Below are 12,608 nucleotides of genomic sequence, written 5' to 3'. Positions count from 1 at the left end.
ACATTACACCTCAACCTAGCCTAACTTTAAATTAATTTTCCAGCAAACTTAAGCAAACCACGACTGTATTCAAGGATCGCAACTACCATATGGACTTAAAAGTTCTGCTCTCCACCAAAACCCCCAGCAGTGTGAATGGCAGTCTAACAAGCAGATGACTCACTGCAGATGTATTACTAAACTTAAGAAGTTGCTATTTGTGAACATTCATAGGAATCAGAAAGTAATTGTGAGGTAAACAACAGCTGAAAAATCAAAACTAAAAGATAGTAAAAGCATACTCCAAACTGTCCACAAAAAGTATGACAGCAAAGGGCGGGGGGAGGATAATTTTTGGTCGCTTATCTTTTTACACATCCCTGTGTCTCTGCTTATGGATTAAAGGAGCTAATGAACAAAATTTATTGAGATTCAACTACCAGCATCAAAACCAAATCAAGATCAACACCCAGCATAGCCCCCACCATGGGAAGCTTAAGGGTTCCTCTGATGTCTCCTACCTATGAAACTTTTCAACCTGTTATTTACATGACTAATCTTTGGTAAAGCATTTAAAAATTAAGTGCAAATAAGACTAAACTCTTCAAAAAATACTCTTTAGAACAGAAGATCACAGAACATTAAGAAGCAAATAAACAATACAAACTGCTGCTGCTCCACCTTTTTCCTCTAGGAATGATTAGTAGTCTACCCAGCCCAAATCTTTAGCAATTATTTGCCCAAAGCACAGTATTGATTTATTTAAAGCACAAAGGGGGGCAGGAGTGCTTTAGCATAATTTGAAAGAGAAGCCTCAAAAAAGCAGTGGCTGCTGAAAAACATTTACTTCATTTGTAAAAACCAAACAGACAAAACACACAAAAAAACCCCACCCCAAAACAACCCACAACTGAATTACCAAAGCCACAAAATTTGCGAATAAACCTTCCCCTAGATGATACATTCATTTTATCATATAAAACAACAGCCATTAATAATCTGCATTTCCTTGTTATTAGTAATAAATATGGCCTCACAATCCATTAAAGCTAATGAATCTGTCTTGGGTTCTTTATGCATGCTCCTATTATAAATAATAATGGTGACTTTAATACAGGTTTACACAAGAGCAGACTTTGACCTTTTGATATGTTTATATTCCCAACAATGTAACATACAAACAAACAGAAAAAGCAAAAAGCATTTATTTGTGTATCAAGCGGGGTTCTCTTCAAGCAGCAGATCAATGACTGTCAAGATGTACTCAGGAATGCTATCACACCTTTTGACAAATGGTACCACTCATGGGAAAAATTGAGTTTATTTTCTATACGCAGCAAACCTGCTCAGCTATGACATTATTTTGCAAGAGAGGATTCCTGTTAATGGCTAAGAGGAGAATAAAAACAATTGGCCAGAGTGTAAACACAAGTTTAGCTGCTTTGTTGTACAATGAATTTAGTGTAAAACCTCTGACAGATACACTACCAACTTTGAAGGTTGTTCTTAAACACAGTGTTGTCTATAAAGTAGTAGTTCATTTTGATTCCTTTAATTGCACGACAGAACATTACTTAAACCCACAAAATAATGTAAGTTTCTATCCAGCAATACTATGCTTTGCAAACAAAACCACAACACATTCCTGATGAAACTTGACATGGGTTTCCACAGTAACAACAAAAGCAAATCTATGATGAAAGCTCAATGTAAAGAATTTGGTTAATTAAAAACTAATTATATTTTAAGGCCACTTCATTTTCTCTATGAATCTTTTGTACAGTAACAGAAATTACTTGTTGCACATTTTAACTGAAAATGTCTCATGCACAAGCACTTTTCTGGAGACAAACTCTAAGAAAACAAAGCTACTGCTATAAGAGAATTCAGGAGCAAATCCAACATTGATAGTGCTACTCATAAGCTTTAATGTATCCTTTTCAATCGCACACTAATACAATGCCTTATAAAATACATCAGTGAAGATAGTTTTGAATACAGAAAAAAGAACAACGGAAAAGGAAAAATGACAAGCTTTTTGTTTTGTTTTCTGTTTACATTTTAGTGCATCTCTGCTTCTTACAAACTCCTTTAAGAAAGAAGCTCTCTGACCTAAAGACAGTAACCAAATAAATTAACCATAGAAATTGGCAGGCTGTGAAATAGTCACACATACACAAAGCAGAAGAAAAAAAAAAAAAACCTATTGAAGGACACACATATGTAACTTGCCCAAATAAGAAAAAATAATAGATAAAAATACTGTGCTAAAAAGAATATGGGGAGATTTCATAACCTTTAGTAAGAGGTAAATAGAATCTTTCTACAATTCATATAAGAGTTAAGTAACTCTCTGAATACAAAGCCAGCAACTAAGCTATGATTTACAGCAAACTTATAGTTAAAAAGAGCTGGAAATCCTTAACCACAACTGCATCAACTCATTAATGCAGCAGGTTACATACTGCAGTCAATAACATACCCACAAATTGCTTACAGCAGTTATTGTTAAACAGCAATTCTGTATTTAAAATGGGATTCCAATTCAATTGGATTGGAATTGCCACATGGATGCAACAGCAATGGCAAAAGTAACAACATCTCCTCAAAAAGTCATGATAACTTAGAAAATACCTTCTTTCAGAGAATAATCATGCACAATTTCAGTGTTCAAGGAAAGCTTGCAGGTTCTGTGCATCCTTCCCTAAAGAAGGCTTTTATTACAAGACACCACTGAGGTAGAATAAACAAGTCTGATAAAAGTGCACATTCATGCCAAGCTCTATAATGAACAAGTGTTGACCAAAAAAGAAAAAACTTGTATCTTGGCTCCAGCCTGATTAAGCAGAGCAGTTTCTACAAAAATAACAAACCCACTTCAAAAGCTTGAGAGTGCCAATGTTAAGATTGTTATGATGAGGTGCAAACTTTCCATTTTTACTATAAAAAATACTGTGCTTGAGTTGATCAACAAAATCCTTAATGTTTTGTCCCATAATGACCTATATAAAAAACTACACGCCTGTTCTTTGAATTATACTAAACCCCACTTCCCAAATTCTTAACTACTGAAAAATTGTACATGTTTCTGTTCAAAACCACTTACCCATCCTGTGTTTTGTTTTCTGCAGTGTCTCTACTCCAGAGCTCCAGATTTCACACCTTTCATGCGCTTGGAATAATAGCAGATGCACTCTTTTAGTATGCTGAAGATCCTTTGTATCGCTGAAACAGTACGTAAATGGTATTTTTCTTTAGAATCAGCACAACACACTTCTTTTTCAGAACTGAGAAATAACGTGCTATTATACCTCTTTAGGTAAAAATAAACTGCAAAACAATACTATGTAACTACACTTCTAATAAGGAAAAAGACTGGTAGCAGCTTATGAAAAAAAGGTTTAGGTCTTACTTGCTTTCTTCTTGCTTTCCTACCTACAGCAAAATAGAATGAGAACAAAAGGGTTTAATTTATTGTATTTCTCCTGTCACAGCTTGCCCTTCTTCATCACAGCTGGGACTAATCAAGGTCTGACTGAAATAACCTGGGCATCCTACCACCTAAATGCTTTAAACCAGAAGCCTATAGTAATATCAAAGTATTTTTTCTTAGTAGTAGATATTAATGCTAGATGTGTCTTTAAATGTATTAAAAAAGTTTATATTATGATTAGCAGCAAGGTTCCTTCCTGATGATGATGTATAGTAAAAACCATATAAAAATGGAAAAAAGTATATTTTCCCCCCCCCATACTAGGAAAAAAGGGATGGGCACTTTATTACAATGCAAATTCATAATGCACTATGACATGCATTCTTAAATCCATTACAGATCCCTGTATGAAAAGTCTGCTCATGTTCCTATTCTTTTCCTCAGCTACTCAATGATCTGAAAACTGTTGTGCTGTAGTGCTGTTCTTCCAGAAACCTCTCTTCTGTTTACTGGCTAATTACATGTGAACAAATAGCCTAAAACATCACATGCTGTAACAGAGAGACAAAATGCTCCCCCAGGCTTTGGGTTTCGCTTTGTCACCTTTTTAAAAACACAGACACATGGTTCCCCTCTTCCATTTCTTTACATTATTTTCACACCACCAAACTAACACAAATTAGTTTTTAAAGTGTTATCCCCTCCTGTTCTTAATAATTCAGTGGGAACATTATCAGCACCTGGTGCTCGATTGTTCCTGGGTGTTCCGGTCGCCTCTTGGTTCTTCCACAAATGGCTCAGCTGGCTGGAAAATTGCTGTTTGCTTGACTTTATCCATTTCACCATTAAAAAGATCATTAAAATACTCCCTCCGTCTTTCTGTAATTGCATTCTTTGTAACTAAGATTTTCATTTTTGTCCTTTATCTGACTCATGCACAGTTCACATCCTTGTCTCAACTGCTGATGTCCCAGTAAAATGGTTTGAAGTTATTAAATCACAACTTAAGCTGCACAGAGCTATTTTTGTGCCATGCTATCTTTTTGGTGAAACATCTGCACTACTAGAAGACACAAAAAGGAAGTCACAAAATTCTCCGCCACATATTGCGTATACACAGTTGTATAAAATTGTTGGACAATGATCCCACTTGTATCCTTGGTGTTCAAGTTGTATTTTGTTTCTCAAAGGCACATGGTGCACTCAGAGCTTCTCCCTTCATTAAAACAACTTAAGTCATTATTTTTACAAAGCAGTAAGATATGTCTGAAGCATTCACCTTCAGAAGATTTGTTCACTGACAACTTTGAAGTATCTGATAATTACTGGTAACTTTCACATATTCATTGCAAACAACACAGATGTTAACTTTGGGAGTTTTTAAAGCATCTTTTGTAGGACATGGAATGGCAGGTGAAACTGTATATGCATCACACATAAAAGCAGCATTATAAAGTCTACTCAGATTTTGTAATTCACTTGGAAAGATACTGTGGAAATCCCATGTATTACTGTTTTCAATTTTATAACTCCAGATGAATAAAGCAGTGTCCACGGAAGTTTCTGGATTCCTCTGTCAGCAAGTTGACACGGTAGCAAGTATTTCTAAATGCCGATGCAAGCTGTCTCTTTTCCAATGCTTGTGTGTTGCTCTTCTCACACAATTCTACGTTTAATTCCTTTGTGTACAATGACACCAGTAAGTTGTTCACACAGGAAAACTGCAGCAGCGCTACCTGTATTTAGGGGCATCCAGAATCCCTCATAACAAAAGCTGTGGATTAACTCCCATTGTGAACTGCAAAACATTATGTGCTTCCTTACAGAATTTTATTATGAAGCATGCAAACCAATGAGCTTCTTCATAGTTATGGTAGAACGGTTTGTGTTAAAGGAACCTTAAAGCTCATTCAGTTCCAACCTCCTGCCACGGGCAGGGACCCCTTCCACTGAGCAGGCTGCTCCGAGCCCCTGTGTCCAACCTGGCCTTGAGCACTTCCAGGGATGGGGCAGCCACAGCTGCTCTGGGCACCCTGTGCCAGCGCCTCAGCACCCTCCAAGTAAAGGACTTCTGCCTTACACCTGATACAAATGTCTGTCAGTTTAAAGCCATTCTTCCTTGTCCCTGCAGGCCCTTGTAAAAAATCCTTCCCCAGACATCCAGTAGGCCTCCTTTAGCTACTGGAAGCACTGTACTTCCTGAAGTGTTGAAAATAGTATTCCTAAGGTAAAAAATATTGGAAGTCTCACCCCAGATTACACAAATTTGCCAAAATAGTCCAATTTATTTATTTATAACTTTCCTCAGCGCCAGAGCTTTCCCCCTTCTAGTTTACCCTCCCAGGCCTAGTTTCCCCTTGGACTTCCCATGTGCAGCCTACGGCGATTCCCATTTTCTGCTCCACCTCCCCACAACCCACCTTGTGAGACCCTCTCCCGCTCTATCAGCTCTTTCTGCCTAGCCCCGTTAACTCCCCGCATCCCCTTTGTCTTTGCACTGCTCCCCTCGCCGTTGGCTCCCCTCCGGCAGTCCCCTGTGGTGGTTCTCTACAGCGTGACCGACACCGCGGACGCCCCGCGTTCAGAAGCCCTGCAGCCTCCCCCATTCCCTTTCTAAACCCTGTGCACACGTTTACAGCCGGGATAAGCTAGGAAAGGCCTGATCTCCGGCAACAGCCCCAGGGCGCAGGCAGCACCCCGCACCCCTCACGCACACCAAGCACCGCAACGCGCCCATCCCATTCCCTCCCTTGACGCCGCGCTTTCGTCACGCACATTCGTCACACCCGCGGAATCACAACCCCTGCTGTCTAGCAACGGGAACGCTTCTGCCAGAGGCCGCGCTGCACGGCCGGTAGCGCGGGGTCTCTCTTCATGGCTCCGCGTTTTCTTTCGACTTTGCCACTTGAACTGTGAAAAACGACGAATCTGCCGGGTACTGGAAGCCAGCCGAGCTCTACTCCACCAGCGGAAGCGGAAGAGTCGCCATTTTGTTTCGGGTGATGGCGACTGTGGTGCTGTGGAGCTGGAGAGTTTAGCGCGGGCCCGGCGTCGCGGGGGACTCTCCTCTCGGACAGGCGCTGTCGCTGCGGGTTTCCTCCTCCTCGCCGCAGCCCCCGCTGATGTACGGAGGGGGCGGAGGTTCTCGACGGACTGCAGAAGAAGCAGGCCCGCCGCCCCTAATGTTGTTGTCAGGCGGGGGAGCGGTGCCTGGGCCCCCCGGAGGAGGTGGAGGAGGAGGTGGATGTGGGAATAGCCGTGTGGAGCTGCTGGTGTTCGGCTATGCCTGCAAGCTGTTTCGAGATGATGAGAAGGCTCAGTACCAGGAGCAGGGGCGACACCTTATTCCTTGGATGGGAGACCCCAAGATCATGATCGATAGGTCGGTGTAACACAACCCCCAGACTCTGCTGCGAGATCTCCTGTTATAGCCTCTTTCTGTTCCTCCCCTTGTGCTGTTGGGCAAGTGAGGGCGGGGGATGAACAAAGGGCTCACTCTGGCAGACTTGCGGAGAGTTTCTTCACTGCAGAGGTGAAGGGCAGCTCCTCCTGATAGAGTGCTTCGAGTGCTGCTTCGGTGACGCTGCAGGGCTGTCCCTCGGCAGTGGGAACTCGGGTTCCTGCTTTGGTAGTGTTGGGAAGGTTCCCTCCTTCTGACACTTGGTGTGTGTTGGGCCTATCTGCTGCACTGATTAGGCTAGGGTTTCCAGAGCCGAGTGGAGAGGAGGAATGTTTTCCTCAGTGCAAACCACATCATCTCTTCTTACTTGGAAACCAAGGGAGCCTTAGTGCATGGAAATACTTCCTAGGCACTTCAAGTGTTCTCTAAGCGAGAACTGTGCAGTATGAAGAGCAGAGAGGTATTTATCCATGTTTGGGGAAATGGTGTTTTCTTATTTCTCCTACCTAATCTGGCTGCAGGCTGTTGGTGGGATGTCCCAAATGTAATTCTTGGCCTAGTAAATTTTAACTTGTGCCATGATGCACTTGGGCAGAGTAGCTCTGATTTTGGATGCTTGTTTTACAAATTTATTGTCAGGAGTGGCTCTTCTGTTGTTGTTGTTTTGCAGTAGGTACAGGTTCAGAGCCAGAAAGGAGCAGAATCTGCTTTGATGTTTCTTCTGGCCTCCTTAAGTTGTTTCAGCAATGCAGGCTGGGACTTAAAAATAAATCAATTCAGAATGAATTTTCTGGGTATTTTCCTGGAGAGGGGGGAAAATGGGAGGTCAGGTTGGGTATATCTGCGTGGAGCACTGAAAGCACAAGTTAAGAGTTGTGGCGGACCCTGAAAACCTCAGTGGGAAAGGTGGAAGGATTTTGGTTTGAAAAGGATCACATGACATACTATAGATATTTGCTCCCTCAGTTTCATGTTGCTTTGTCGCTGTCCCTGATTCTTACTCTTCTGATTTAACAACTACATTTGGCTTATATATCAGTAAGAGAAGGTCTTTTCATGTCCTTCTGTAAGACTGGAGAAAAAAGAAAGGGCCCTAAATTAGTTTATGCCATTAATGATGTTTATGATTGAAATTAATTTGTGAAGTTGAAATACACACAAAGATGTGAAAAAGTAAACAAATGTTTTTAACTATGTTTAGTTTCTTATGTGCATGAGAGTGAAAGTGTTATGATGCGCATTTCTAATCAAAATCACTTTTGTAACCAATTTCATTAGTAGGTAGAGGCCGTTTTTGTGATCCTGTGCAACAGTAACCGAATTTACAGGTGTTAAAGAAATTGCTGGGAGCAAAAACTAAGTATGTGCATGTATGTGCATATAATATTGAAAAATCTAAACACAAATCTGTAAGTTAAGGTAGCTTGCAATTACTCATCTTATAAACTCCTTTGGAGGCTTAGAGTCCTTTTATCTCCAGCAGCAGCAAGTTTTCTTTTCCACCATTTTGAGAAAAGCACATTGCTATGAGAAGACATGGGTTGAAGTTTGCCTGTGGACAGAGCTTGATTAACCAGACCTACGTGTTTCATTAACTCTTCGCTATAAGAATATTTACTTTCTTTGTTTTTGGTCTAGCAAGTTGGCACAAGTCAAGAGTTGTGTGTGGGAAGACACCTCAGCGGAGTCGAGTTTACTGTCACTTTACTTTCCAATCAGTTTCTCTGAAAACATTATCCCAATGCAGTGCTTTTCCTGCAAATTAAATTATTTCTGCTTAGTAGAAAGGAACTGTACATCATTGATCTTTGCCGTTTTTACGGTGAACCTCCTTAAATTGCATGTATATGTTACTGTTCCTATGTATGTGTGTCTCTCTATCACATAACCCAGAACTTATTTCCTCAGCCAAATGGCTAGGGGCCGAGCCTAGCCATGATTTTACCTCCAATGGACGCAAGTTTCTATGGTGAAGATATCTCCTGAGAGTTCGGGACTAGCAGAAAGAAGCGAGGAAATTTCGACCGTTTGGTTCTTACGGATAGGTATTTATGTACTCGGGTTTGTGTGAATGTAAGCTATTTGACTTTCCAGAAAAACGTATTTTGCAAGTGACATTGATTGGTTGGTTGAAGCACGTACGGTAAGAGCTGTTAAGGAAATGGATCCCACGTAAATCTATTAAAGGATAGCTTTGCCTTTAATTGTAATAATTTACTAGTTTCTTTGAGAGGAATTTAGACTATTAAATTTTCAATAGTTGGTGACAAATGATTAGCAAAATTAAACTTAACTTCTAAAAGGAAATACGCTTTAACATATAAGTATTTTTGTTTCATTTTTAATGGGTAAGTATTTAAGTAGTCACATAAACTCAAGCCCTAAGTTCTCTGTATTGACCAACTGTTTCATCCTGCAGGTATGATGGACGTGGTCACCTGCATGACCTTTCTGAATATGACGCTGAATATTCCACATGGAACAGAGATTATCAATTATCAGAGGAGGAAGCTAGAATAGAAGCCCTCTGTGATGAAGAGAGGTATTTAGCCTTGCATACGGACTTGCTTGAGGAGGAGGCGAGGCAAGGTATTGCTTAAGGAAACTTCCTGAGTTTAGCACATGTTTAAATAAATATTTATGAAATTAAATTTACTCCTAATTTTTATACTCTCTTTTTTCTGATGTTATCTTGACAGTACCCAGTGGATTCGAAAAACGGGAGTCTTTGCGTATGTGAGAGGACCTCAGGATAGTTTAAATATAGATCCACACAGAAATTGCCCAGATGCTGAGGGCAGACTGGGATTTCAGACCCCAAAAACCCCAAAATAAGCATATTCGGCTTCATTTTTAGTGTTGTATGAATGAAATTCTGTGCTCTTGTATGCGTAACTACGTCAGAATGTTTTAACCTGCAGCCTTTATCTCTTCAGGAAGAAATAGATAGCATATGTACATGCTGTGTTTTTCTATTCGGTTTTTAGCATAAAAGGTAAAATAATTAGGTGAAAACTTCCCATTTAAAAACTAAAGTAAGGAAATTCCCCCTTTTTTTTTTTTTTAAGGAATTGGCTTTTAAATATGTTCTAATGATTGGTAATTTCATTTTTATTCAAGAGGAGGAATATAAAAGACTGAGTGAAGCTTTGGCAGAGGATGGTACCTATAATGCAGTGGGATTCCATTATGGCAGTGATTATTATGACCCTTCAGAACCCACTGAGGAGGAGGAACATCAGCCTGCAAAACAAAGAGGTAAGAGGGAAAAAAAATAGCAAAGGTTAATTGAGAGCAAGAACATAGCACCTCTGTGTCTGTCACTTGCAGCTGAAGGTTGAAAATGTGTTTCATTAAAATGCAAGTAAAAATTTCAAAGTATCTGAGATAAGAATATGTATTTTTGTAAGTTTAGATTTTGCCATCCTAATTACTGTTGAGTCTGTCTTCAACATAGCGTGCCCATCTCTGTGATCTTAAAAAGTGCAGAATTCAGGTTCTCATATTCCCATCTTTAATTACAGTAACTTTGCATTTTAACATGAAACCTTAAGGATTTCAAGTGTTATTGAACTATGTCCTACTAAAGTAAGGATTGTTTATTTAACAATTGGGTTGTCTTAACTACACATTGGTGAGTTACTGTGGTAGTAGATGTGCATTTTTTTTTTTTTTTACTGAGCTGAGTGCTAGATTGCAGGATCATTTTAGAGGTGCTAAAACTTATTTAGTGGTTGTTTTTTCTTTCTGCCGTGAGAGGTGGTGTCAGGGCAGCGTCCATGCCATGTGTGTTCTACCAAGGGTTTCTCCTGTGTTCTTCATACTGATGCTGAATTGCGTTGTCTTTTCTGGGCTTTATCTCATTTGTTTTATACACACTTGTTTGATAGATTCCATAGCCAGATTAGTTTCCAAGTTCTCTGTGTGTAAAATACTTTTTTTGAGTATTCTTATGATATGGGTGTTTTTCATGTTATGTGGATCTACATATACGTAGGAAAAAGCCTCCTAAAAATTTGGAGGTGCTAGAGAGCAATGTTTGTGATTTGGCTTCCCCATCTTTCTCTACTGCTTAGAGACTAAACAGGCGAATGCCCTTTCAGTCACTAAAGAGACAAATCTGCTGAACCTTTACTGGATGTCTGTATTGTAGGAGGCCGTTGCAAAACTGCTTGAAAATGTGCGTAATGTTACAGAATCTGCCTTTGATCACGTGTAATAAATAAAACGTTTCAGTTTCATTTAGTAAGAGAGCTGTTGTGAGGTCAAGCTGTGTCTGGGTTGCTCTACATTATTTTGCTTTCCTAGATTGATACCTAAAATAATGTATTTCAGCCTTAACGAAGTCATGCTTTTAGGAATAATGCTGAAATGCATTAGTCATTAGGAGAGAGAGAACTATCCAATCTTCCAACAACTTAATATTTAATTAATTAATATTTGATGCAGCATGGAATTGTCATGCTAAGATATTACAGAGTCTTGTGGTGTAATGTGAGAATTCTTGGTGCTGCTGATAAGACGTAGAGATCCTCATAGCAGGTCATTGAAAGATTGGCTTGGTGTGAGTTTTTTTACCAAACTCTTTATCTTCTAGAAAAGTTTTAGTAGTGGTGGATAAAAAAGGAGCATTTTCTTGTAACACTTGATAGTGTTTGGGGGAAAAAGTGCATGGGGTTGAAGTGAGTTGGAAACATCAATAATAATATTTTCTTTTTTTTTCTCTGTAGTTGAACTGTACAGACTTTTTATAGTTTGCTATGTGGTAATAATTTCCAATAAAACAGAGCTGTAAGTTCATTTTTTTATAAATCCCACCAGAGTAAAATCCAGTATTGGAAGATGCAGATAAAAGTAATGTGAATTACAGGCTGTAGTTCTGTGAACACTTCAGGTGTTAGCTGGAGCTGCTGCCAAAGGCAGCAGTCCTGTTCTGCTTTTTCTGCTGTTTCTTCTTCCTGTCCTTTGCTAAAATCTCTGTGTGCCTTTATGGAGTTGAACTATTTGGGTTCATTTAAAAAATAACCCTGTCCCCAACAAGCCACCAGACAGCAGCAAAAAAGTTAACTCTCTTGCATGGATAAGACCCTGTGTGCAGTAATTGCTGTGACATCTCATGGATGATTAGGCTGTTTTGCTATGTCCACAGTTCCCATAATCAGGTTTTCATGCAGTTTGTGCTATCTGATTTGTTATGATACAACTGGAATACATTTCTCCTAAAGCTAGTAGAATAGATAATATGAAAGTTACTTTGAAAAGTAAACTTTCCATTTCAGTTACAATAAAAATTTGTGAAGTAAAATCCTTTCAGAGGAATGTTTCTGATATACCAGTGAACAGAATGTAATCCAAATTGGTCTTTTTAGAAGAATAACTGTTTTAGATGAGTAGTTCATGTGAAAAATGTGTTAAATATGTGGGTATGTTAAACTTGATAGAAAATGAACCATACCAACTTCAGACTGAACTCATAGATGAATGGCAACGTTTATTTTAATCAGTCAGTAAGACAACTGCTGGTTTATCTCTGTAGGTGGTGAAAGTGTATTTTAGCCTCCCTATTGCATTCCTATACAATTTCCATTAGGGTGAGGAAGCTGATGAAAATGCTTTGGGATTGTTTGCATGGGCTGAAATGGTTGATAAACACAGAACTGAATTTAAACAGACCAGAAATACGGGTTTTTAACAGCTTTAGAAGTATTGGATATCTAATATTTTAGTTGTTGCTAGCAAAGGATCCAACCAGTGCATTGAAAATGGTTCCCCTTAAATTTGCATGGGTTTTCTTGT

At 39.4% G+C, this 12,608-nt stretch overlaps 1 protein-coding gene across 6 annotated transcripts in view; it reads left to right on the top strand.

Annotated features, from left to right (window-relative positions):
* The first annotated feature begins 6,394 nt into the window (after positions 1-6,394).
* The window catches only part of SFSWAP (splicing factor SWAP), a 49,551-nt gene continuing 43,337 nt past the window's right edge, over positions 6,395-12,608 (top strand). For 2 of the 6 annotated variants that reach the window (XM_065693150.1, XM_065693148.1), the window contains exons 1-3: positions 6,396-6,794; positions 9,232-9,401; positions 9,933-10,070. In XM_065693150.1, the coding sequence (XP_065549222.1) occupies positions 6,535-6,794; positions 9,232-9,401; positions 9,933-10,070 (568 nt within the window). In that variant the 5' untranslated portion in view covers positions 6,396-6,534. Of the gene's footprint in view, positions 9,402-9,932; positions 10,071-12,608 lie in introns of all 6 variants that reach the window. The other 4 variants (XM_065693149.1, XM_065693153.1, XM_065693152.1 and 1 more) reach the window with 4 other exon arrangements.

The sequence above is a fragment of the Lathamus discolor genome, chromosome 12 (assembly GCF_037157495.1).
Source record: "Lathamus discolor isolate bLatDis1 chromosome 12, bLatDis1.hap1, whole genome shotgun sequence".
NCBI classification, from domain to species: Eukaryota; Metazoa; Chordata; class Aves; order Psittaciformes; family Psittacidae; genus Lathamus; species Lathamus discolor.
This window is presented reverse-complemented; position numbering and strand designations above follow the sequence as displayed.